The 27,353-nt window shown below is 39.3% G+C and overlaps 1 protein-coding gene across 3 annotated transcripts in view; it reads left to right on the top strand.

The window, feature by feature from the left end:
• Nucleotides 1-27,353, top strand: part of Phtf2 (putative homeodomain transcription factor 2) — a 108,080-nt gene that overhangs the window by 62,520 nt on the left and 18,207 nt on the right. For all 3 annotated transcript variants that reach the window (XM_076566323.1, XM_076566324.1, XM_076566325.1), the window contains 7 exons: nt 5,410-5,479; nt 6,640-6,798; nt 9,045-9,210; nt 10,330-10,494; nt 16,098-16,284; nt 21,838-21,993; nt 23,660-23,878. In XM_076566323.1, coding sequence (XP_076422438.1) covers nt 5,410-5,479; nt 6,640-6,798; nt 9,045-9,210; nt 10,330-10,494; nt 16,098-16,284; nt 21,838-21,993; nt 23,660-23,878 — 1,122 coding nt within the window. The remainder of the gene's footprint in view (nt 1-5,409; nt 5,480-6,639; nt 6,799-9,044; nt 9,211-10,329; nt 10,495-16,097; nt 16,285-21,837; nt 21,994-23,659; nt 23,879-27,353) is intronic.

Genomic DNA, 27,353 nt, shown 5'->3' with positions numbered 1-27,353 from the left:
ACGACTCGATAACAGTTGGGAGGACATTGAAGGGTTTGAAGCAGAAAATTAAAATTATATTTTTATAAATTCCTTAAGACAGTGATAAATATGACAGAAAATATTGGAAGAGAGATTTAAAATTGTTTTAGAAGTAGCCAGGTAGTTCTTGGGAGTCCTTAGTATATAACATTTGTGTATGTATAGGCATGTATGTGTATGTTGTATATAATAAGTATTATGTTACATAAATTGAGTATTGTACATATATTGAGTCTATAAATAAATAAATTTTCATTGAATTATCAAAGAAAATGACCAAGAACAGAACATTGAGAAATGCCAGTATTTAATGAGTATGTGAAGAAGAAAGGAAAAATGGGAGTTCCATTAGCAGGCAGTCTGGTGAGGTGTCAAGAGCTCAAAGTGAAGGGGCCGTAGAGATGGTGATTAGCGATGGTAAGCTGCTCTTCCAGAGGGCTCTGGTTTGATTCCCAGCACACTCCAGTTCCAGGGGATTCATCACCGTCTTCTGGCTTCCATGGGCATTGCATGTACAAAATACATAGACTTACATGCAGGAGAAACACCCATATATACAAAATTAAAATCAATGTTAAACAAAGAAGAAGAGAAAGAGGAGGAAGAGGAAAAGGGAGAAGAAGAGGTAGAATAGGCAAATGAATAAGGAGTTACAGAGCTATGTCGTTCCTCAGTCTGGGAATAGGGATGTTTAAAAAAAAAGTGCTGAGAAGGTTGAAGGAAAATAGAACCCTGTTGCACACTGCTGTGGCAGTGTCAATTAGTATGGCCAGTACAGAAAACAGTCCAGCTATTCTGTGCTTGGTTATAAATCCAGAGGAAATAAAGTCAGTATACCAAGGAAATATCCAACTCTATATTCTTAATACTGCACTCTTCACAGTAGCTAGGAAATGGAAATCTAAGTCTCCAACAGTTAGTGATGGCTCACCTGTACAGTGGAATAGTTATTCAGCCATAAGACAGAATTACATCTTATAACTTGTAACCATATTAATTGAATTAGAGCTAGCTTTAGTTACTGTCCTCTTGCTGTGATGAAAAATCATGACCAAGGAAACTTAGAAAAGGAATCATTTAATTGGGGCCTTTTTTTTTTCTTTACAGTTTCACAGGGTTAGTCCATGATCTTCATGGCAGGGAACTGGAACAGTAGCTGAGAGCTTATATCCTGATCTGATGGCAGGAGGCAGAGAGAGAGAATATGAGAATGAAATATATTGCAAGAATCTGCTTCAGCGAGAGAGGAAGAGAGGAGACTGGGTGTAGTTTGGGCCTTTCAAACCTAAAAGCTCACCCTAGTGACACCCCTTCTCCAACAAGGCCGAATCTACTTCAACAAATCACACCTCCTAATCCTCCCCAAACATTCAAACATGTGAGCCAATGGGGCCATTCTCCTAGAGAACTCGCACTAGAGAAGACCTCATTGTGTTAAGGGAAATAGGCCAGCTACAGAAAGACAAGAACCGCACAGGTTCGTCACACGTGAGCCTAAAATGTTGATTACTGGAGGTTGAAAGTACAATGGTGGACATTAGAGGCTGGACAGGGAAAGACAAGGAAAATAAACGGAAGTTCAGGAATGTTACTGCACACTATCTTGACTGTAAATAACAGCAATGTATGGTGTCTTTTAAAATCCCTTCTAGGTGAAAGGATTTGAATATTCCCATCATTAATAAATGACCAGCTTGTGAGGAGACAGATATATTTACAATGATTTAAACATTATGCAATGCAGGCATCAGACTATGTACAGTTTCTATGCATCACAAACAAAAACCCATTACAACAAAAGTTAATAGAGGATTTTTTCTCTCAATATCTAACAGGCTTTTGAAATCTCAACAAAAAGTTTATGAAGTCATTTATAGAAGAATCTAAAGGTCTGGAAATGAAACTGGTATTAGTGTCTTTGATAGAATATGAATGTGTATTTCTATACACAAGAAGTCTAGATTACCGAACAGAAGCATGCTGTAATCTAAAATGTTATTCGGCTTTTAATCTCATTGTCTATATACTTGGAGCTTAAAGAAAGTACAAAAATTTCTGCTACCAGAGTCGTTGCATTGTGGGAATATGTTGCTGGAGGGCTTCTCTCCAGGTTCCCCAAGCCCCGCACTTCCACAATCCACTTATAAAATAATCACTCAGACGCTTATATCACTTATAAACTGTATGGCCGTGGCAGGCTTCTTGTTAATTGTTCTTTTATCTTAAATTAACCCATTTTTATAAATCTATACCTTGCCACGTGGGTGGTGGCTTACCAGCGTCTTCACATGTTGCTTCTCCCGGCGGTGGCTGCAGTGTCCCTCTCCTCAGCCTTCCGCTTCCCAGAATTCTCCTCTCTCCTTGTCCCACCTACTTCCTGCCTGGCCACCTACTTCCTGCCTGGCCACTGGCCATCAGTGTTTTATTTATATAGAACGATATCCACAGCAGGAATATATTGTTAGTTTCATACTAAAGAATGCCTTTGATTCTTGAGGATTAAGTTACGCGTGTACTCCTTTGTACTTTTTCATTGTTCGTGAATAAGGAGTTCATCCTGCTTTTTCCAGAAAGCTCGTTTCCTGCCTGCTCTCCTTACCCAGTCTCTCCCATGCCAGGCAGGCACTCTTAACACCGAGCACCACAGTTACAGTTAGTGTGCAAAGCCATGTTAGTTTATATAAAGGAGGTTTAATCCAAATCAGTTTTAAACTTTCCATTTTATAATGTCCACTTAATTAAACTCATGTTTGTGAATACTCATACCTTGCTGATAGTATCTTTCATTTTTGTGACTAAAATTATTAATCCTTTGGTGAAAGTTTTTTGATTTTAAAAAAACCCTTTACATCTTCTTACAGGCTACCTTAAAGTGGATTTTATTTGTTTTTATTTTTGAGATGTGGTCTCACTGTGTATGCCTGGCTGCCTTTATAACTCCCTATGTAGACCAGGCTGGCATCAAACTCACAGAAATCCCCCTGCCTCATTTCCCAAGTGCTGGGATTAAAAGTGTGCCACCACATAAGCTCAAGGTGGATTATTTATTGAAACTGGCAGTTGTGGGGTGGTTCTACAATATAGTTCAAGATCAGATCATAAGACATAAGCCAGGAGGTGACTCACACATCTATAAGAATAGGAACGACCCTATGGGAAAAAGACACCTTTCTGTCTCTAATAAGAACTTTTAGTTCTTAAATGATACTGATAAAAATTGTAGGTGTACAACAGTAATGGTACTTCAGACTGACAGTAAGATTGTTGTCAGATTGGTAATTATAAAAGAAGGGATGAAAATTTGTAACAGAGTTTTTTACTAATAAAGGTATCTATATAAATTTTGTATAAATTAAGCTAGAGCTTTATTATTGAAATTGTAGTTTCAGAATCACTGTTCCGGTTTGGAAAATGTTGAGAATATGTATAATCTGTTTCGGTTTGGAAAATGTTGAGAATATGTATAATCTGTTAACTGCTCTATGGTAACACTAAAATGAAAATGAAGAATGGATGTTTGTTACTATTTTGGCACTTTCTAGAGTCATGAAGACTGAATGTTTGAATACTGAATGATTGCTGCTAGTAGGTAGGTTAGGGGCCCCTGGTCACAACACTGTTAGTTAGCTGGCCAGCCCACACTGTTGTGTACGTGTCTCTTAAAGACACTACTTACTTAGCTGATCATGGGGCTCCTGCAATCACAGCACGGGGATTACTGAGGACAGGAGCATCAAGAATTTAAGGTCAGCTTTGGTTTTGTAGCAAATCAGGGGCAGCCTGGGTACATGGGAACCTGTTGACAAATGAACTCACAGACAGATACTCTAGTAATGGATGTCACCAGTTTCCTTAGGAGAAGAATAACTTTATGAGCATGTGCTACCTGACTCATTTTCTCTGAAGGCACAGCACAGCCTGCTTACACTTGGCAACATTACACAACACTGAAACCTTGTGCTTGGTTCATTTTGCACAACAGAATTGACAACAAACACAAAAATGAACAATACTAAGCAGTCTGCCAGGGGGACAGTTGTTTATAGCAATGAGTACTGAGACAAGAAGGCAGGATGCTCTCGAAAAAAACAAACAAACAAAAAAAAGGCAGGATGCTGCTTTGTGTTGGGAATATGTGTTAGGTAACATGAAAAACTTGTGGAGTTTTTGTTTTTGCTTGTTGTTATTGCCACTTTGCACATGTCAAATGAGGGCAGAAACAGAGAATATATATTTTAGAGCATAAATAGTGAATGCATTTGCAATTACGAAACTTGAAAACATGAGGATCAACTGTATGAAAAGACTGTTATTCTGTTGTTAACATAGAACCTATCTTTCTGTGTTTTGCTCTGTGTCTCTGAGTAGCTTACAACCTGAAATGGCAGACCATGGGAAGGGGTCAAAGGCTAATTGCATCTTGACTCAGGGTGTATGTTGGTTTTAGACATGTCAGCTAACTGACTTACACTGTTCTCTTGCTTGTTGTGTATGCAAACAGTCCCTAACCTTCAGGGCCATTGTCACCTGCTGGGGTCAAAGGACGACCACACAGTCGCTCTTAATCGAACCCTTGTGTCATCTCTCAGCTCTTGTTCCTAAGGACTTTAGTTTTAGCTTATCCAGTTCTTAACTTAGTGTAATTTATTTTCCCATACTTCCGTTTTCCCCACTAATTTTTACCTCCAACCCCACTCTGCGGTGATAGCAGAAATTTGGTGTTAATTAAAATCCGGTAATTTCAATTTTAAATTAATTCAGTTTAGGACAGCTGTTTTCCTGCCCACTGTTCTTGGTCATAGTGTTTAGTTCTGAGGTGATGAGGTGACACTGTGGTCTGAGGGATGGCTGGCAGTCTTGAGATGTACACCGTCCACTTGGGGGTTCTGCTGCTATCACCCTACGTGCCAACCTCTGCCGCAAGTGTACACCCCTGCCTTGTCCTCAGCACCCACCCCCCCAGAGATCTGCCTGGCTCTGCTTCACGAGTGCTGGGATTAAAGGCGTGCGCCACCACCACCCGGCCTCACTACTTTCTTAATGGCAGTCTAAAGCCGACAGTCCCCAGGGTGGGTCGTACAGGGCCCGAGCCGTACGCTCACACTTGCTTGGTATATGGCAGTCTTTGATTTGGAAGTTTACTGTCCATAGTAAACAGGCTTTGCATGTTCCACACATCCCTAAGCATTCCTTTAGAAGAAAACGAAGATGATTAGAATGCTATAACTGTGTCTGTTTGTAACAAGTCTTTTAATGTGTCTTTTACTTAATATGTTACTTCAAGATTTTGATTTAAATTGAAACTCTTATAAGTTGGTTCTCTTTTTGCTATTTTGGATTTAAACAAAATACATGTAGAATTCAAATACTGCTTTTAATATATTACAGGGGTTAAGGAATAAACCAAAGAAAACAGCATATGTGAAACCAGACCTCATAGATGTTGATCTCGTGAGGGGTAAGTCCTGGACAGGTAAATGTGTGATGCAAGGAAGCACTGGTCCTGAAGAGACAATTCAGAGTGCTGTAGACAGGTCCTTTGTAGAAGTGAGGCAGTTCTAGCCTACACGAGGACAGGAGTAACATCATCAGAGAGAGCAGAAGCACCAGTGTGTCTTTCATACCTTGAAATTTAATTTCAAGGAGTAGTATAAAAGAATAGCAGTTCCTGTTTGCACAGAAAACTGCAAGGATATACTATTAAATTTAAATTATAGCTGAGTGTTGTGACAGATGGCTGTAATCCCAGCACCCAAAACAAATAAACGAATGAATGAAAACAAAACAGGGTTAGATTTGGTAGCCCTGCCTGTGTAGAACTGAACTGTGTAGAACATGCTATCCTTAGAGTCACCAAGAGTCACCCACCTCTGTGTCTTGGGTCCTGGAGTAAGGCACATATGTGCATCTGGAAGCTGGAGGGTGACCTCTGGTGACCTCCTGGACTGGCTCCACTTCATTTACTGAGCCAGTGTCTCTCTGTTAGCCTAGAGCAGTGGTCCTCAACCTTCCTAATGCTGTGACCCTTTAATACATACAGTTCATGTTGTGCTGATCCCCAACCCTAAGATTATTTTCGTTGCTACTTCATATAAACTATAATGTAAATAACTGATATGCAGCCCCTGTGAAAGGGTCATTCCACCCCCCAAAAGATCAAACCCCCGGTTCAGAACAGATGGGATAGAACTTGCTGACCTGGCCCGTTTGCCTAGGCACCCCGTGCCCAGCTTCAGAGTGCTGGGGTGCTAAGTTGGCCACTCACTACCAGGTCTTTTTGTTGGGGCCAGGCACCTGAGCTCTAGACCTCAGCTTCACTTGGGGAGCCGTCCCCACCTCCTTATTATTTACAATTCCTAATGAATTAAAGTTAAGTCGTGTGTTTATGAAATGTGGAGGAAATCCTGTTATCTCAGCTGATCACCTTCAAGGTGTCTTTTGAGTATGATAATGAGTAAGATTGCTTATGAAAATGACTGCTGTCCCATAGTAGATATTTCTTAGTCATAGAATAAAATTATATACCATTTGTTGTTTTTCAAACATTGAATTTATTTCTGTAGTGAAATTAAAGAATAGTAGGTAGCGTGTGCCATTATATTTTACTTTTTTTCTCAGGTTCTGCATTTGCTAAGGCAAAGCCCGAAAGTCCTTGGACTTCTCTGACTAGAAAAGGGATTGTTCGAGTTGTGTTTTTTCCCTTTTTCTTCCGGTGGTGGTTACAAGTAACATCAAAGGTCATCTTTTCCTGGCTTCTCGTCCTCTATCTTCTTCAAGGTATAATTAACAGAAATGTATGTGCTTTTAACTTTCAGGATGTTGTGTTTTGTGATTATTAAAGCTGGGCTGTAACCATGCACTGACTGTTCTATGCATGAAGTGGCTGTTGCTGTTACATAGAAACCACATAGATATTAAAAATGTCTGAGGGCTGGTGAAGTGGCCCAGCAGACAGGGACTTGCAGCCAACTCTCGACAGCCTGGCTCCTGCATGGTGTCACGTCAGAGGGAGCCGACCTCCAAAAGTTGTCCTCTGACCCCACGTGTACACTGTATGAGGAGTGGGGGAGGAGAGAGAGAGGGGGGGGGATTTAAATTAGATGAGAACTTTCGCACCTACACATAGATACGCACTTGTCTTTGTGTAGCTGATGCTGAAGTTGAACTATGGCTTTAGCTTCCTGAGTTAAGATTGTCGCTGGAGGGCATTATGCCTGGCACATCCTTTCATTTATCTATCTATCTATCTATCTCTCTATCTATCTATCTATTTATTTATTTATTATTTTTAATACCACTTCTGCAAATTTTTCTTGTGTAAAGTATGAGTTTTTTTCTGTGCCCTTTACCACTGTGATCTGATCTATCCTTATTTTATATCAAAACCTTCATTTATACCAAAAACTCTTTTAAGTCTGTCAGATCCTTATTTAATGTCTACAGTAGCCCAGGAGAGTAGAAAGACTGTTATTATGTTTAGCTGTATAGATTTGGCACTTGACAAATGAAGCTCTCAGACCTGACTTCTCCCATGAATAGTGTCACAGAACATGTAGTCACCAAGAGTTCAAATCTAAGCATGCTGACTCCAGGGCCACAAATCTGTTGTGTTCCTCCCAGTGTTCTATTACAGAGTCTTCCTGTGAAAATGCCTCGTATGACATTTCTAAAATTTCATCGAGTGTTATCTAGGTCTTTTGATTTTTTAAAATGATTTGTGGCTTTATGTATATGAATGTTTTGCTGGCATATCTGTGCACTACATGCATGCCTGGTGCCACAGAGGCCAGGAGTGGGTGGGTGTTGGACCCCTTAGAGATGGAGTTACAGATGGTTGTAAGTGTCCATGTGGGTGCTGGGAATTGAACGTGGTCTTCTGCATGGAATAATAAGTGCTATTAACTGCTGAACCATCTCTCTAACTCTGTGTCTTAGGATTTTAAGGAAATATATTTTAAGGTTAAGGAAACTATTAAAATAAATATTCACTTTATTTTTTTAAAATTATACACATCATGACATTTGCCCATGAATGTAATAATATCTTAAAAGAAACAATAAAACTCTTATGCCCAGAATTATTAATATTGTGGCAACCTGCAATTGCATCTGTGTGTGAAATAAAAGAAATAAGCCTGTTTCAGAACATAAGCCTGTAAAGGTTTATGTCCAGGTAGTCTAAGGAATGTAGGAAGGGAAAAAAAGGCTTTCTTCTGTTTGTTGGAATGATTAACATTGATGAGGGGTTAGGGATTTTCCTGGGAAATGTGTACAAGTTTATTTGTGTTCAAAATCTTAATGGGGCAGGACATGTAGCTTGGGTCGTAGACGCCAGCCAATACAAGGCCCTGGGTTAGATCCGCAGCACTACATAAACTGGGAATAATGGTGTACTCCTGTGATCTCACCACTCAAGAGCAGAGGCAGGAGACTTGGAAGGTCGGGGTCATCCTTGTCTGCTTAGTTTCTGGCCGACCTGAGATACACAAGGCCCTTTCTCAGGGGCTAGAAACCAAGCCTTTTGTAGCTTTATTAGACACTTACTAAGAGACTTCTTATTATGTGTAACAGAATAAATGTACTTGAAATTAGTGTGATTTTTTTTTATTGTAACCTAACTAAAAACGACCTGAGATTTGAATTCATACAGTCATTATAAAGTTGAATGTGTGTATTTTAGTGTTAAGTGTTATCTTGTTCCAAGATTGTATTTACTGCTAAATGCCATGGTTGAACAGTGCGAATACTAGTCTAAAGAGCTTGTATGGAGTAGTGGTGGTGGTGGTCGTGTGCATGTGAGACAATATCTCATGGTATTTTCCTGCTGACCTGAAACTCACTTTGTGGACCAGCCTGTCCTTTCACTCATAGAGATCAACCTGGCAACCACCACTCCTGGCAACATGGAGTAACATTTTAAATTTAGGAAAAGAATTTAGTAAGCAGTATTACAAGAACAATTTTTAAAGTTTGGGAAGTGACTACAGACCTGTAATTCAGTGTGTTTCTCTCTCCTTTTGTAGTTGTGGCAATAGTGTTGTTCTGCTCCGCTCCTAGCCCACACAGCATACCTCTCACTGAAGTCGTTGGGCCAGTATGGCTGATGCTGCTCTTGGGAACTGTGCATTGCCAGATCGTTTCAACAAGAACACCCAAACCTCCTCTAAGCACAGGCGGTAAAAGAAGAAGGTACTGCTTGTCAAAAGTGATCTTTCTGGAGATCGATGGTTTGGATATGGGATTTTATCTGTGCACGTGCATGCATGTGTGCATGTCTGTGTGTTTGTGTGCCCACCCATGTATGCAAGTGCCCATAGAGACTAGAGAAGGCATCACATCCCCTGGAGGTGGGGTTGCAGGTGGCTGGGAACCTCGGGTTGTGGGTGCTGGGAACTGAACCTAGGTCCTTTTCAGGAGCAGCAAGTGCTCTTAACCACTGAAGCCTCTACAGCCCTTGGGATTGTTCTTAACTGTTCTTAACGTCATAGAATGTAATGTACTGTACAAAGTTGCTCTTTCAGATAAAACCTAAGCTCTGGAGCCAGTTGCCAGCTGACCAGTTTTCTGTATGTGAAAAACAGTGTCACATGTCTGTAGGGTTTGTCCTTGTGTAGTGATTTTTGTTTGTTTTTCTTGAGGTTCATTTCTAGTTAGCATTACCAATATAGGAGACAAACGTTAGGTGGAATGAATTAAATTCTACTACTTAGATCTTCTGTTTCTAAGATTCTTTGGCAAAAATACAGCCAAGAAAAAAAAAAAAAAAGAAAGGCTGTTTATTACATGTTATTTGAAGCTGTGTGATAGTGCCTACTGATGAGTCAATGGAGTACGTTTTCCCATTGGCTCCTGAGCACAATGCAGTTCTGTTTGTAATATTTGGAGTTTAGGTTTGGAGATTTAAGTCCATCTCCTTTTTGAAAGGTAGTATCTTATATGTTAGGTAAATAACTTTGCTTATTAATTAGCATATAATTCTCTCCAGTCTGAAGTTTTCTTCACTTACAGAGAAGTAACATTCACATAGGGAAGGAATGCTTTTGTAAGTATCTTTCCAGTACAATCCATATAATAGTGTGTACATTGACTGTCAGTGTGAGTATGACCAAGTAACAATATCCTTGTATTTACAGAAATTGAACTTGAAATGTGCACTTGATCGATGGCTTAAATTCTGTCCAGTACATTTGAACTTCATTGTATATTAATAAGCTCCTGTGTTTGTTCTGTACATTTTGGAATGTGCTACTGAGAAAATGGTTGTGGAAATTTTAACCTGCCTTCCACTCTCGATCTTTTCTGATGAAGGAAATTAAGAAAAGCAGCCCATTTGGAAGTCCATAGGGAAGGAGACGGGTCTAGTACGACAGATAACACCCAGGAGGGCGTGGTCCAGAGCCACGGTGCAGGCGCTTCCTACAGTGTTGGCGCTGTCTTCAGAGATCTCTGGCATGCTGCTTTCTTTTTATCAGGGTTTGTATTTATTCAAGGCTGTATATGACATAAAAATGCTCTAATGTACATAGTCAGTGTTAATGCTTTTCAATATTTCAGCCTCATTACACATTTTATTTTGATACTAAAGTGCTATAGTTTAAGGAGAAATGGGATAAAGTTTATTTGGGGTTATGTGTAAATACATTTATCTCCATAAGAGTGAATCTATACATATACTAGCAATGTGTAATGAAGATATCTCTCTCTCTTTCTGTCTGTCTGTCTCGTGTGTGTGTGTGTGTGTGTGTGTGTGTTCCTTTCTTTCGTCCTTTTTGTTTTTCCGAGAGACAGGGTCTCTCTGTGTCATCCTGAACTCGCTCTGTAGACCAAGTTGTCCTTGAACTCACAGAGATCTGCCTGCCTCTGCCTCCCAAGTGATGGGATCAAAGGTATGCTCAACCACTGCCCAACCAAATGCATTCTTTTCTTTCTCTTTCCTTTTTTTTTAAAGATTTCTTGACTATTTAATTTTTCCTTAAGTATTATTTTACTCTGTTAATTAGTTCATTGTTGTATCATTATTGTAGGTCTGAATTTGCTTTAATAAACCATGTGACTTATATTACTTTTTGTTTTACATCTACCTCAATTTTCTAAAATTATTTGATATAAGCACTATGAGTTAAGTGAATAAACTATTTACTACAGTCTAAAGTTCTTCATTTGTTCTCTGGGTTTTTGTATCCTTTGTACCATCAATGAGTATTGACCAAATAGGAAAAAATATTTATAGCAGACTTCAAAAATAAATTAAACCTAGCTCAGTACTAGTCAGACTAGGTATTGTGGTACTTGCTGGGAGCAAAACACTGATGGCCTAGTAAAGGTGAGTTGCATATAATCCACCAAAACAGAGTACTAATAAATATAAATATATAATATAATATAATATAATATAATATAATATAATATAATATAATATAATATAATATAATATAATATAATATAATATAATATAATACAATACAATACAATACAATACAATACAATACAATATAATATAATATAAAGAGGACAGAGGTGGGTGCTAGAAGTGCCCTGTGATGGAGTGACCTCGTTTATATTTCAGGTGGACTTCAAAGTGATGTTTAACAAGTGATGGATACAATTAGTTCTTGGAAAATGGGTAATTTCTTTAAGTTGTTCCAATAATTAATTTATGGAACTATAAGAAATAAAAAAGTTTCTGGTTAGCAAGAGAAACTGTCAGAGTAAACAACCCACAGACCTGGAAAGACCTTTTTCAGTTAATCCTCCCACAGGGGTTGATGTCTAGAGTGTATGAAATTCTGCAAAAATAAAACACCAAAACATAAAACTTCCAGTCAGTAAATTCCATGAAATGACCAGTCAGTTCTCAAAAGAAGAAACAAATCACCAATTTTTTTATTCTTAAATCCAGCATCCTTTGCCACTTGGGAAAGGTAAACTAAAACAGCACTGAGTTTCCCTCTCACTCCAGTCAGAATGGCCATCATCAAGAAAACAGACAACAGCAAATGCTTCCAAGTCCGTGGGGAGTGAAGAGCCCTTCTTTGCGGTTGATGAGAGTGTTAGCCAGTGCAGCCACTATGGAAATCAGTGTGGAGGTTCCTTGCAAAATTAAAAATAGAATTACTCTGTGATCCAGCTGTACCACTCCTGGGCATATTTTCAAAGAACGTAACCTCATCTCATAAAGGTACTTGAACATCCATGTTTATAGCTGCAGTATTCACAGTAGCAGAAATGGAGTCAGCCACATATCTGTTAACAGAAGAATGGATAACAAAAATGTACCATTCTTTCATAATGACATATGGAGAAAAATGGATGGAAATTCAAAGGATTATATTAAGTTGAGGTGACCCAGTCTCAGAAGATAAAAATTGCATATTCTGTTTCATATGTGGGTTCTAACTTTTGAAATTTATATGAATGTAAGTAAGGGATTGTAAAGTGGATATAGACTATAAAATGAGGTAAGGGACCCCAGGAGAGAACAAGAAGCATCGAGAAATGGTGGGAGAAGGATTAAAGGTTACACATGACATGACAGTAATCTATTCTTGTACAACTTTCACTTTCCTGGCTGAGTAGCCTTTAATTTTTGTCTGAATTACGGTGTTTTTCCCAACTCCGTCACTACTTCAATTTTTAGCTGGCAGTTTGCTTCAAGGTAACATCTTTCCTGACTTATTTACTCAGGAATCTCTGTTTTGTTACTACCTCATCATTTATTTCAGTGACTTAATTGACCTAAATTTGATCAGTGGAGGACCTCTGAGCAGTTTTCTTGGCTTTTTAAGTTAGTCTTCTGAACTAACACCAGAATATTCCTGATTCAGCTTGTGCATCCCGGCTCCAGCCCTGAAATCAGCCATTTCTTCAGGGAGAATGATGTTCAGAAACCAAAATCTGGGTGCAAGATGCTAGTGGGGTGCTCAGAGTGGATAAAACTATTACAGGGTGTGCTATTCAACTCTGTGTACCTATTTAGATAAAGCATGCCTATGTAATATATGAAATCGGTATAGTTCTGTACCTGCTTACACGTGTGTGTGCTAGCTATGAATTTTCAGTGATACTCCAAGCCCCAATACCACTCAGTGCATTCTTTTTCTTTCCTTTTTTTTTTTTTTAAAATGTGTGCAGGTGTTTTATTTGCATGCTTGTCTGTGCACAACTTGCATGCAGTGCTCACAGAGGCACTAGAAGAGGGCACTGCATTCTCTGGAACTGGAGTTACATAGTTAGCTGCCCTGTGAGTGCTGGCATCTAATCCCAGCTCCTAGAAGAGCAAAAATTGCTCTCAACCACTGAGCCATCTCTCCAGTCCCATTCTTTTTTCTGTTTCTCCTTCATCAGCATCACCCTGATCGGCATTATTCTCAGTATGTTTACACACAGTGAATCTTCTGTGTGCATCCTGTCTTCTGGTCTACCAGGATGCATATGGCATTCTGCCTTCACGCTCTTCCCCAAATTAGCCGTCAATGGTTGTTGCCGGCTTCCTCTGCTGTTCTAGCCTTTCAAGCACCAGACTGCCTGTTTGTATTTTTAGCTGCAAAGGTAGTGCTTACATTTATTTTTCTTCTTACTATTACAGCTAGTTTAGTGAATTATCTGCATTTGGTTAATAAGAAACATCAAAGAGCTACCAGCGCTTAGTAACTTACTAATCTTGGCATCTCCTCAGTGTCACAATATTCTGAGAAAAAGAGATTGGGAAGGAGCGTAAAGGAAGGGAGGTGTTGATATGTGACTAGAAGGTATTATGTGGAGTGTGTTCTGCTGGCACTCATTTTCCTACTTTACCCTGTGCATCTTAGGAAAAAGCGTTGTGACTAGGAGATCACTGGGCTCCAGTGGAGTTCCGCTTCACTCTGAGGTTCTCAGCTACTGTTGCTTCCTTGCCTGCTGGCTCCCAGACCTGTGTCTTTAGTGACCTGATGCTTTTAGGATTCTGACTCCTTAGGGTCACTTACCTTGATTTCTGTCTGATTCATGTATCTACTTCCTTGCTGTCTCTCCTTTCCCTTCTCGATCCAGTTTAGTTTCCACCAGCCTTCAGGAATACATCTCCAACACACTATGACTTTATCTGAATTTCAAGTCACTTCCCTTTTTTAATCAGCACCTGCATATTGTGTAGTGTTAAAGAGAAGTAAGGGGATTCATTGATCATATAATATTCTTCCCTAGGTTGGGAAGGTACAAGGTACCCCTGTGCCCTTCCTTGATTCCTATGTTCCACCACCCCCACTTCCACCATAACCTATTGTCTTGATCATCTTCAATCTAAGGCTCATTTTCTCTTGGATTTCCATGTCGCTGGGGATCACATAGAGAACGTTAGGTTGGGCTCTAAGTCTTGCAACTCTCTGGATATGTATTCTGAATATGAAGTATTGGAACCGTATAGGGCGTATGGAAATACAGTCTGCCTGTTTCTGTTAGGAGTTCTACAGGAGAAGAGCAAGAAGGAGAGGGGCATCTTTGTGTAAGACAAAAACTTTCTGTTTTGGCAGAATTGTTAGACTAAATCCTAATAGGTAGTTTCCGAAAAGGAGGCACTGGAAGTACTGTGAAGAACATGAATCATCTCATATTTAGGGACTATTTTTGTATTGTAGTTGGCTTCAAACTGACTACATTATTTCACCTGTAACTTCTTGGTGTTATTCCTTGATCCACAATCAGCATTTATAATAGGTGAGTTTTAAGGATCCACCTAGTTCTCGAGACTTTTTAACTAACTAAAATTAATTTTAAAAAGTTTGCCGGGCGGTAGTGGCACACGCCTTTAATCCCAGCACTCGGGAGGCAGAGCCAGGTGGATCTCGGTGAGTTTGAGGCCAGCCTGGTCTACAGAGTGAGTTCCAGGAAAGGCGCAAAGCTACACAGAGAAACCCTGTCTCGAAAAACAAACAAACCAAAACAGTTCATTAGCGTACAAGGTCTGTTGGCTTTTTGAACAGTATTTGAGTAGATTCTTCATCCCGATTGCTCTGCCACCCACCTGTTACCTCCACCCTTTTGTAGCATCTCCCGCTGAGTCTCTTTTCCCTCTTACGACCCGTGTGTCCTCTGGCCCACCTCTGCTCAGTTCGTGAGCAGATTCCCATGAAACTGTGTCACTGAAGTGTAGAGTGCATTGAAAACGCTGTCTACGTGAAAGCACTATACTAATTTATTTTTCTTTTCCTATAAAGTATGTTCTAGAAAAATTAAAGGGGAGATTTTTTTTTTTAAGTAAAATTGCTTTTAAATTGTCTTTTACGGTAGATTTAATCTACATGGAGCACACTTTCTTTTCTGTGGGACTTACATTTCTACTAAAGGTTTCTGTTGGTAGCTACTTTCACCTGTCAGTCTTAAGACTCCTAAAACATTTGCCTGTTAAAAATTATTATTTCCTGCATTGTAGTTTATGAATACTTTATTCCTACAAATTAATATCCTTAATTCTGGCGTTGTAGGTTCCATAAATAACATGGTCATTGATTATTTTTTCCCAGGGATTGTTTTGGTAGGCGAAACATAATTTTATGTTCTCCAGTTTGCTTTTGCCAGATTTATATAATTTTATTGATTAAGTGTTCCTTTTCATAAATTTTTCTGCTACAAAGGCCTTATGTTTCTGTTGTACATTAAAAGGAACTTATCAAAGAACTTGCATATACCAAAGGTAAAATATTTGGGATTATTATTAAGTCACTAATTATAACTTCTCTGAATTTACAAAGAATCTTTTTAAAATAAAAGCTTAAAATATATTAACACTAACAAATTGGGCAAAATTTTTGTTCTAGATATTGTTCAAAGACCAGACTAAGAATTATTTGTTAAATTAGGACTTTTCTTTGTGGGTTGCTATTTGTAAGACCTTATAACCACATAAACTGAACTTGGATTTTAAGTTGAATGGTCATTTTATCTAATATTATTTCCCATTTACTTAAAAAAAAAAAGGAGGGGATAGTTATTAAAATTTTGAAAAATATCACTTTATATAATTAGCACCAGATTTTAATTTCTATCAACCCATCCAGAATAAGCTAAGTACACATAACATTTCAATATATTTTTGTTTTTAGGTCAAAGAAAGCAAAGAATTCCATTGACAAGTCAACTGAGACTGACAATGGCTATGTGTCTCTCGATGGGAAAAGGACTGTAAAAAGCAGTGAGGACGGAGTGCAAGACCAGGAACCTCCGTGTGAAACTATCCGACCGGAAGATACAGCCTGGGTCATCCGAACTCCACGGAATCTTCCTGCCAAAGTCAGTGTCATTTGTAGAGTTGGTTTGATTTTATATCCGCTGACATGAAGTGGATATGATAGAATAGTTGCTCTCATGTCAAATGTTTTCTCTGGGATTGATTCTGTGAACTTTCATAAATAATAGTGATGGCACTAAAAATCAGGTAGGTGTGGTTAAACATGATTGGAAGTGTAACCTGGTACATTCTAAATTGAGTGGCTTGATTTTTTCCAGAATGTTGAGGCAACTTAGAATTTATGGTCAGTGTTTATTAACCCTTCCCTTCTCTTCCCCATTTCATGTGTGTGTAAGGATGTGTACTGAGCTGAAGACTGCGATTGTTCTAAAAGCTGAACTAGGCACTGACTCTTATTATGTAAGAAAATACCTTACTTCCTCTACATTAATTACTCTTGGTTTTATACATCTGTTTAGTTTACATATGATCTGAAAACAATTCTTTAAATTTTTTTTGGTGATTGAGTAGTTATTTATAGGGTACAGTGTGCATACCGTTATATAACGATTGGATCAAGATAATTGGCCTATTGACTACAAATGGTTATTGTATGTTGGTAACACTGAAAAATCCTTGTCACTTTCTGTTTTGAAATGTGCAATAGTTTGTCAGCCATAATTACAGAAACATGAAGTTACCCTCCTATCCATTTGTACCTCTGTTCCCCAGCCACTGTCTGTTCACCACCTGGTGTAGTATCTGCTGTTTCCACCTCGTTTGTCATGTGTATCATCCTGTGTAGTAATGTTCAGTTTGAGTCTTTCCGTGTCTGACTTATTTCCAGTTCTGTTTCTTTTCCTTCAAATGACAAAAAATTTGTTGTATTTATGGACTGAATAATAATCCACTCATCTGTCAGTAATTAGTTGAGGTTACAGTAGTCCTAGTGTATGTTATTGGTGCTTTTGTGAAAAGTCTTTGTTATTTTTGTTCAAGATTGCTATTCAGGATCTTTCATGGTTGTGTTTAGATTTTAAGTGTTCTAGTTTTTTGAAACATGTTGTCTGAATGAGACAGGGGTGTCCACTCCACCATTATTTATTATAGTGCTTCAAGTCTTAGCTGCAGTAATAAGACAAGAGAAGTTATAAAAAGGATTAAAACTGGAAAGGAAGAGTTAAATTTATCCCTATTTGCAGATAGCATTAGTCTGTGTTTAAAAGACACCGTGGACCCCAACCAGAAAACCTTTAGATCTGATGAACACTTGCAGGAAGTTGCAGGATACAAAATTAACATACAGAACTCAGTAACTTTTATATATAGTAGTAACAAACTTGCTGAGAAAGAAATTAGAAGAATATCCCATATATGATAGTTTTTGCAGTGAAAACCTAAGATACCATAAAAACAAACTGAAGAAGACACTTGGCAATGGAAAGACCTCCTGTGCTCCTGAATTGACAGCATTGTGAAAATGGCTAGACTACTCAGATAATCTATATTTAATGCAGTCCTCATTAAAATTCCAGGGAAATTCTCTATTGAACCGGGGAGTGGGGGTGGGAAATCCTAAAATTCATAGGGAAATGCAAAAGACTATGGATAGCCAAAGCAATCCTAAGCAAAAGAATACTGCCAGGGACATGTTATCTGGCCTCAAACTGTACCACCCAGCCATAGTGAAAAAGCAGCATGCTGCTTCCACAAAAACAAAGATGTAGACCAGTAAAACATAATAGACCTAAAAATAAACCCATACAGCTATAGACACCTCATTAAACTTTAAAAAAATAAGACTTATTTATTTTACCTTATGTGTACAATTTATCTTATGTGTATAATTTATATTATTTTATTTTATGTGTATAATCTATTTACCTGGATATATGTATATATGTGTACTATTTGTGTACCTTGTGCTCTCAGAGGTCAGGAGAAGGCATCAGAACCTCTGAAATTAACTAGTTACAGATATTGTGAGCCACCATGAGGGTGTTGGAAGATGAACCTGGGTCTTCTGCAAGAGCAACAACTGTTCTTAACTGCTGAGCCATCACACCAGCCTGAATGACTCATTTTTAACAAAGCTGGAAACATGCATTGGAAAACAGCCTTTCAACAAATACTTCTGTATCTTTCACCCTGCTCAGAAGTCAGTTCAGCCTGACAGTGGTGGTGCATGCCTTTAATCCTAGCACTTGGGAGGCAGAGCCAAGCGGATCTCCAAGTTCAAGGCCAGCCTGGTCTACACAGTGTGTTCAGGATAGCCAGGGCTTCATAGAGAAATCCTGTCTCGAAATGTTCCCTCCCAAAAAAAAAGTCAGTTCAAAATGGATCAAAGATCTTAATTTAAAACATGAAAAACTGAAAGTGTCAGGGGAAAATACTTCAGGATATAGGTATAGGCAAGAATTTTTTTTATTACAACCGAAGAAGCTCAGGAAATAGCTCTAACGAGTTGACAGATGAGAGCACATATAATTAAAAAGCTTGTGCACAATAAAAGCAGAGTGAACAGAGAGCCTTTAGAACTGGAGAAATCTTGGCTAGCTGTACTTCAGATTATAGGTATACATAAATTCCCCCCCCCATACTGCAGATGATAGGTTACTACCTAGAGTACATAAATCTGCCCCCCCCTCCATACTGCAGATGATAGGTTACTACCTAGAGTACATAAATCCCCCCCCATACTGCAGATGATAGGTTACTACCTAGAGTACATAAATCTGCCCCCCCATACTGCAGATGATAGGTTACTACCTGGAGTACATAAATCCCCCCATACTGCAGATGATAGGTTACTACCTGGAGTACATAAATCTGCCCCCCCCTCCATACTGCAGATGATAGGTTACTACCTAGAGTACATAAATCCCCCCCATACTGCAGATGATAGGTTACTACCTGGGGTACATAAATCCCCCCCCCCATACTGCAGATGATAGGTTACTACCTAGAGTACATAAATCCCCCCCCATACTGCAGATGATAGGTTACTACCTAGAGTACATAAATCTGCCCCCCCCTCCATACTGCAGATGATAGGTTACTACCTAGAGTACATAAATCCCCCCCCATACTGCAGATGATAGGTTACTACCTAGAGTACATAAATCCCCCCCATACTGCAGATGATAGGTTACTACCTAGAGTACATAAATCCCCCCCATACTGCAGATGATAGGTTACTACCTAGAGTACATAAATCCCCCCCATACTGCAGATGATAGGTTACTACCTGGAGTACATAAATCCCCCCCCCCATACTGCAGGTGATAGGTTACTACCTAGAGTACATAAATCCCCCCCATACTGCAAATGATAGGTTACTACCTGGAGTACATTATTCTGTGCCCCCCCCTTTAGATGATAGGTTACTACCTGGAGTACATTATTCTGTGCCCCCCCCTTTAGATGATAGGTTACTACCTAGAAGACATAAATCTGCCCCTCCTCCCGAAACACCAAACCCAAACTACCAGTTAGTGGGCCAAGGAAATGAATAGAAGACATACAAATAAAGTATACAACATCCCTAGCTACTATGGATACTTTAAAAACAGCCAAACACAGGCTGAGCTTAGGGAATCCTGCTGAAGAGAGGGAGGAAGGGTTGTAGGAGCCAGAGGGGTCAAGGACATCACAAGAAAACCCACAGAAACAACTAACCTGGTTCATAGGAGCTCACAGAGACTGAAGCAACAACCAGAGAGCTGGTATGGGACTGACCTAGGCCCTCTGCATATATGGGACAGTTGTGTTCTTGTAGCTTGGTCTTCTTGTGGGACTCCTAACAGTGGAAGCAGAGGTTGTCCCCAATGCTTTGGCTGGCTTTTGGGAACCTATTCCTCATAGTAGATTGCCTTGCCCAGCCTAAGAGGAGGTGCTTAGACCTACAGCAACTTGATATTCCATGCTTGATACCCATGGGACGCCTGCTCCTTTCTGAACAGAAATGGAGGAGTTGATTGGGGGTTGGAAGTAGGAGGTGGATGCAGGGGATGGGAGGAGAGGAGGGAGGCGAAACTGCAGTTGGGATGTGAAATAAATTAATTAATTAAAAAATTTATTTATTGCCAGTCAGCAATGGGTGTCAAGAAAAGGAATGGGAACAGGTACTAACGAGAATGTGAGGAAAGAGGAGCCCTTACTCATTTGTGGTGAGAGTGTAAACTGAGGCAACCATTAGGAAAATCAGTGTGGTGGCTTCTCAAAAAGACTAAGAACAGAATTACTATGTGACCTAGTTATTAAATTACCCCTGAGCGCACACCGGAAGGACTCGATCTACAGAGGTACTTGTTCATCCCTGTTTATTGCTGCTCTGTTCATAATAACCAGGAAATGGATTTAGTCTTGATATCTATCAACAGATGAATGAATAATGAAAATGTGGTACATATATACTGTGGAATTTTATTCAGCTGTGAAGAAAAATGAAATATGCAGGAAGATGGGTGGAACTGGAAATGTATTAAATGAGGTCTCCCAGGCTCAAAAAGAGAAATGCTGCATTCCCCCTTTCATGTGGATCCTAGCTTCTAATGTGTGTTTTTCTGTAGGAGTGAGTCTGGGTAGAAAACGCCGTGAGAGAGGAGGAAAAAAATAAGAGAGGGATGAGATTTAATGTGCTGTGTTAAAGTGGAGAGGAGTATTCTCATGGAAAGGTACGAGCAGGAAGTAGGGCAGAGAGCTGGTGGGAGGAAAGGAGAGGGGCATCAGCAAAGGAAGTTTATGAAGTCTTGTAAGGAAACCTGCTTATTAATTTTTAAAAATGCCATCAAACTGAAAAATGGTGCATTTAGTAATATGAATGTGGGCATTTTTGTGTTGAAGGAGATGAATAGATTTTCTGAGTTTTTTTTTTTAAGTGAATGAACTTATATCTTGTAGTATCAGCTGTGAATCAACATGGTTCTGTAGTTTAGTCTGGGTGTAATTTTTGATTACTCAGTGTTAGCTGTCTGATAATATGAACATAATATGTGTCATATCACTCACACAGTTTCCAAATACATTTTCAGGTACATAATGCCTTCAAAGTAACCTGGATAGAGCCTGTCAGGAATTTATGCTTCCTGAGTCTTTCAGTTTTAGAATATCTAAAGTATGAATGTGTCTACAGTTGATCATACGTAATGTATCAGCCATGTACACACATCCGACTGCTCATTTCTTATTGCCCCATAACTTTTATTAAGCCAGTGATGGATCTTCTAATTGGTGACCATATAGCTTAATTAAATACTATAATTTTTTTCCCCTCAGATCTTTCAGCTTCTTTCAAATGGCCTCTATTGTATTTGTGACTTGTTCATATTTCTTATTTCTGTAAGGTATTTCAGATTCTTTTCTGAAAAAAATGTTATAGAATAATATTTGATAAATTACTTGAATTACTTTTAAAAGAAAAATGTATATTTAAGAGTATAATTGCTAATTTAAGATTTTTTTCAGAAAATTAGGTAGTCCAAATATTGGTATTTGAAGATATTTTGAAGGTATATATGTATATGTGCATTTGTATAATTTTTAGAAATTGCCATCTTAAAGCTCACAGATCAGTCAGAAGTTACTTACAGTTCTCTTTGTCTACTCCCATCTAGGATACCCAAAGAAAGATAACCAATGTCTCTGATGAAGTATCCAGTGAGGAAGGTCCTGAAACAGGATACTCTCTGCGCTGTCATGTGGACAGAGCTTCTGAAGGCAGTCTTCGAAATAGAAAACCACACCATTATAAAAAGCATTATGCAAATGAGGTATAACAGTTTGACCTTACATAAATGTACATATACTTATGTTATATTATTTTCAACAATGAAGTGTTGTTATTGAAATATTTCCCACCATTATCAATATGTATTGTTTTACAATCTCCCCCCACTCCCTTTTTTTCATACAGGGTTTTACTATGTAACTGTTGACTGTCCTGGAACTCGTTACATAGACAAGACTTAGCTCCAGTTCAGATTCATCTGCCTCTGCCTCCCAAGTACTGGGATTAAAGGGGTGCCACCACACCCAGCTTTGTTTACAATCTTAGTTGGATAGTGTAGCATTGACCAATAGTTATCCATGCACACTCATTTTTTTATGACACTTCACACACTTAAGGGTTGTTTACTGTTGCACATGTGGCGTTCAGAGCACAGCTTGTAGGAGATGAGTTCCAGGGATCTCACTCCGGTGTCCAGATACAGTGGGGCTTGCTGTGCTGTGCTGTGCGCCCACCACCTGAGACGGCAGTCCGACTCCCGTGCCGGTCTTCCCCATAGTTCATCAAGTGAAGTTATTCTTCCAAGTAGTTTCGGTCCTGTTGCTACTGCCAGTTATTAATTTATCCACACTACGACTTTCAGTAATTTTCCCTTTGATTCCACTGTTTCTTGTTTTTAAATTTCGTTTACTTATTTATTGGTTTTCTCAGAGCTTTCTCCAACTTTCTAACATCTCTAGAGCTTAAAACTATGTAGGTAGAAAAATAAATTTGTTACATTTTATGTTTACTTTCTATGGACAAGAAATTTCATTGCCTGGCTCCAAAGATCTACCCCTGTGTTAACGTTTTAGCCAACACTACCCTGTAGTCTTTTCAAATTATACAGATTTTTTTTTTTCCTGGATGATTTTGAGGTAAACTTACGAAAAAAAAAATCAAGAGTTATGATGCTTGGTTAGAAGATGAGTAGTTCCAGACTGCTAGGAGAGTTACTTCCATACAGTCCCTCCTAATGTCTGCTTAGGTTGTCTTTTTCTCTCAAGGACTGCATTAGACAGACACTAAGACTATGTCAGCTTACTGCCTTGTCATCCACAACCTGCTTTTAAACCAAATAACCAAGCCTAGGAAATCAAGCCTTAGGTTGTGTAGTTAGAAGTCCTTTGGTACTGGAAGGAAGGTAGAGGACGACCATTTGACGCCTCGCCTACAGGATTAGTCACCTGACTTCAGAGTGACTCTTGTTCCTGTGGTCTTTACTGTTTGCAGCTGTATCTTAACTATTGGGATTCTTGAAGAGCAGAGCATTATTCTTCTAAACTTAGACTTTTAAATAAATATTGCTTAAGAAACATTTCTACCTATTTCATATTGATAGTAAGCATTAGATAAAGCTGAAATCTTAGATTCACTTATAAAGTGAATCTTCACTTATAAAGGCTGTAAAATAAATGATATTTAAACATTTGCATTCAGTTCCCCCAGATTTGACCTTGGCAACAGCCACCTTAAAAGAGCAACCTTGAGAACCATGGTTCTCAACCTGTGACCGGCCTCTGTGCTTGTCATGTTTGCTGCCTCTTCCTCTACCCTTTGACAGTGTGTCTGTTGTCTTAGGAAGGAGCAGTCTACAGTTCTGATAAAAATCCTTTGAGTTGGAAAGGATACACAAATTGTATTAATGTCAAAGAATATCTTGATTTCAGGATGCCCCTAAATCGGGTACTAGTTGCAGCTCTCGCTGTTCAAGTTCCAGACAGGATTCTGAGAGCACAAGGCCAGAATCCGAAACGGAAGATGTCTTATGGGAAGACTTGTTACATTGTGCAGAATGCCGCTCATCTTGTACCAGTGAGACAGATGTGGGGAATCCTCAGATTAACCCCTGTGTGAAAAAGGAATATAGAGACGACCCCTTTCACCAGGTCAGTTTCCAGTATTGAATGATGTGGGGCTATCAGACAAGTTCCTTTGAATGTGTGTACAAACCTTACAGAGGTGACAGAAGGTTTACATTCAGTTAAATTAATACTCAACATTGGTGGGGTTTTTTTTTTGTTGTTGTTGTCTTTTATGTGGCCTATGCTCTGGCTTCATTAGAATATGAGTCTTGATGTCTGTATTGTGGTTGTGTCTCTCATCTTCCCACATATATGTTCCTGAGTTAGTTGATGGAGTTTTGTGGGTCAGTCTGTGTTTGAGAAGCACTAGTCTTTTTGTCCTGTTCAGATTCATGTATACCTTGGCCTAAATTCTGCCTTTAATATTATGACTCAAAATCTGTATCTCATGAGTATCAAATTTGTATTACTAAGCATCCATAGTCACATTATCCAGTAGACATATAGTCATGTATATAAGTTTACATTTTCCATTAGCCTCAATAAAAATAGTTTAAAAAAGTGAAATTTCAATATCCATTATTTAGCCAAATATATTCAATGTATTATTCCTTTACTATATAATTAATATGAAAGTAGAAATGGTATAGATGACATTTTTATATTAAGCCTACGAACTTTATTCTGAACCCTTAGTGTACACCTCATTCTGGATTAATCATCTAAGGTGCTGAAAAGTGCAGTTGAGTTGGGTGCTGTGTTGAAGCCTTTTAATGCCCACCAGTGCCTCGCTTTAATAAAATTCCTCATCTTCCCTTATAAACTGCTCTCACTGGGTTCAGAATCTTGGTGAGTGGCATCTCCATTTGTCACTCACCATCCCAGAAACCTGATGGCCATGTAAAAATCCTTACCCTGGGCTAGGGAGATGGCTCAGTTAGTGTAGTGATTACTGTACAAGCATAGGACCTGAGTTCAATCCTCAGCACCTCTGTTTAAAAAAAAGAGAAGAGCAGGGTATGATGGTGTGCTGGGGATGAGGAGACAGGTTGAGCGGAGCTGCCAGCCTAGCCTGCTGGGCAAGCTCGAGGCAAGTAAGAGACCCAGTATCTTACAATAAGGTAGATAGCACCCAAGGGATGACTCCTGAAGTTGACCTCTGACCTCTGCATAGGGAAGTGTATATGTGCTTCCTCTTAAGTACAAACCCGCCCCCCATACACATATACAAATCCCCATCCTTTTATGCTTACTTTCTCGTAGCCAATTTCTTACCAAATGTTGTCAACATAAACAAGTTAATTCTTCAAAACTAGAGATAGAAGACAATTTCCTTACTCTGATTGAGAGTAGTTGCCAAAGAACCCTCAGGTGTGACATAGTACTGCAGTCTGAATGACTTACCTAGTACTCTTTTTGTGCAGTTCTGGTAGCTGCTGGGCCCAGGTTAGGGTGTCAGCGTGGTCACTTTCTTGGTAAAATGTCCCCTTCCTGTGCCCTTGCACTGTAGGTAGTAAGCTCTGAGCCTGATTTTAGTATGCATTTTATTAAAAGCAGGTACCATGTGAAAGTGTCCATTGTCCTGCTTTTACTTCTTTTTGACAGCTTTTTTTGTTCATTTGTCTGCCAGGTTTTGGTTGGCTAGCACTGGTTAAAGTCCATATTAAAGAATGAAATGTTAAAAATAGCAAAAAATTGTTGGGTGTCTTGGCACATGTCTTTAAACTCCGCACTTGGGAGTCGGAGGCAGTTGGGTATCCAAGTTCCAGACCAACCAGGGCTACATAGTGAGATCCTGTCTTTAAAACAAGACAAAAGCCAGGGCTGTCACACAGAGAAACCTTGTCTTAAAAAACCAAAACCAAACAAAACAGTTTTGAATAGCACCAGATGGACTTTCCCTACAGATACAAACTTTTATTTTAAATTGAGAGTAGGATAGTTTTATGTGGATGCATAAACAGACAAATGAACAGTCAAGAAAAATCCAGAAATAGATTTCTTCTCTTATGGGTCCCTAATGTATGACATAAATAGCATTAATACTCAGTGGAAAAAAAAGAGAAGACCATAAGATAGTAGGTTAAATGATCATTGACACATTAAAATTTATTGCACATAGTTACTAAGTATAAAGGGGGAAAGTCTAAAACATTTAGAAGAAATATAGAACAGTCATCTTCATTATTTCAGTTTGCCAGAGTTTCCAAAAACAAGATATTAAGAGTAAATGCAAAAACAAAATGGGGGACTTAAGAATATCTTAATTTAAAAAACTTTGACTTGCAAATTAAGCCATAATTATTATTAAAAGACAGTCCTCAGAAGATGTTTCTAACATCTTTGCTGTCAAAGTATTGCCATACAGAGATAAAGAACTACTGTAGAGGATCAGTTACACAGGTGATGCTCGCTGTGGTGTCATTTGATGCTAACACCAGCACCTACTCAGTGTGGGAGGCCAGCGCCCACCTTTTGCAGGGTTCCTATGAGGAGGAGAGAAGAGTAAGAAACTTAGATAGAAAGATAGCAGAGATGAGACAGACAGAAACAGGACAGCTTTGGGAGGATCTGGATCAAAATCCACAGGACCCTTCTGTCTCTTCAAAAGGCTTTTTATAACAATACCAAGGGGTGGGGCAAAAGACCTCTCACCTGCTAGATCAAAGCACACCACACAGCCAAGTGCAGAACCTTCCACACACCTGGTAGCCATGCATGGTCCAGCTATCCCCTTATGCAGCCCTGCTGGGTAAAGCAAGCTCAGATCTCACTAGGAAACCTCTGTGGGCTCCCCTAGGCAAGTGCCTCTCTGTGGGTTGGTTCCACCCTGATCTACAAAGAAGACAGTTACCTGGTGAGATACTGTCTCAAAACAGGGCAGAGATGGGGAGAGACGAGGGGAGGGAGGGAAGAGGCAAGGGGAGGGAGGGAAGAGGGGAGAGGCCCACTAGGAGGGAAGGGGAGGGAGGAAGAGGGAGGGGCGAGGAGAAGGAGGGGAGAAGACTCGATAGAAAAATAAAGGATCTGAAGAGGTAACATGTGAGTAGAGTTTTTGAGTAGCATGTTAATATGGCCAGTTTGGTTAGTTGTCAGGAAAATTAAATTTAGAGCAAGGAGACACTATTTCATACCGATCAGATTTCAAAAAATTTAGAGGCCAGGCATGGTAATTGGGAGGCAGAGGCAGGCAAATCTCTGTGAGTTCCAGGTCAGCCTGATCTACAAAGTGAGTTTCAGGACAGCCTGGGCTATACAGAGAAACCCTGGGAGTTGGGGGAGAATAAGCCAGCATAGCTGTGATGATTGATCTTCATTGTCAGCTTAGCTGCATTTGGAACCCCTAGGAGACACACCTTGGGTGTGTTTGGGTGGACATTCATAGGAGGAGGATGGACCATCCCGGGAGTTAAGATTCAGACTGAATACAAAGAAAAAACAAAGCCAGCTTAGCATTAGCCTTTCTCCTTTTCTACATCCTCATTGGTGCCACAGACCAAGACCCTTCTAGCATCACGTCTTTTGTGCTGTGACAGACATTGCAGCTAAACTGTGAGTC

Source organism: Peromyscus maniculatus, chromosome 3 (genome assembly GCF_049852395.1).
Source record: "Peromyscus maniculatus bairdii isolate BWxNUB_F1_BW_parent chromosome 3, HU_Pman_BW_mat_3.1, whole genome shotgun sequence".
NCBI classification, from domain to species: Eukaryota; Metazoa; Chordata; class Mammalia; order Rodentia; family Cricetidae; genus Peromyscus; species Peromyscus maniculatus.
The sequence above is the reverse complement of the archived record's forward strand: the minus strand, read 5'-3'. Positions and strand labels throughout refer to the sequence as shown.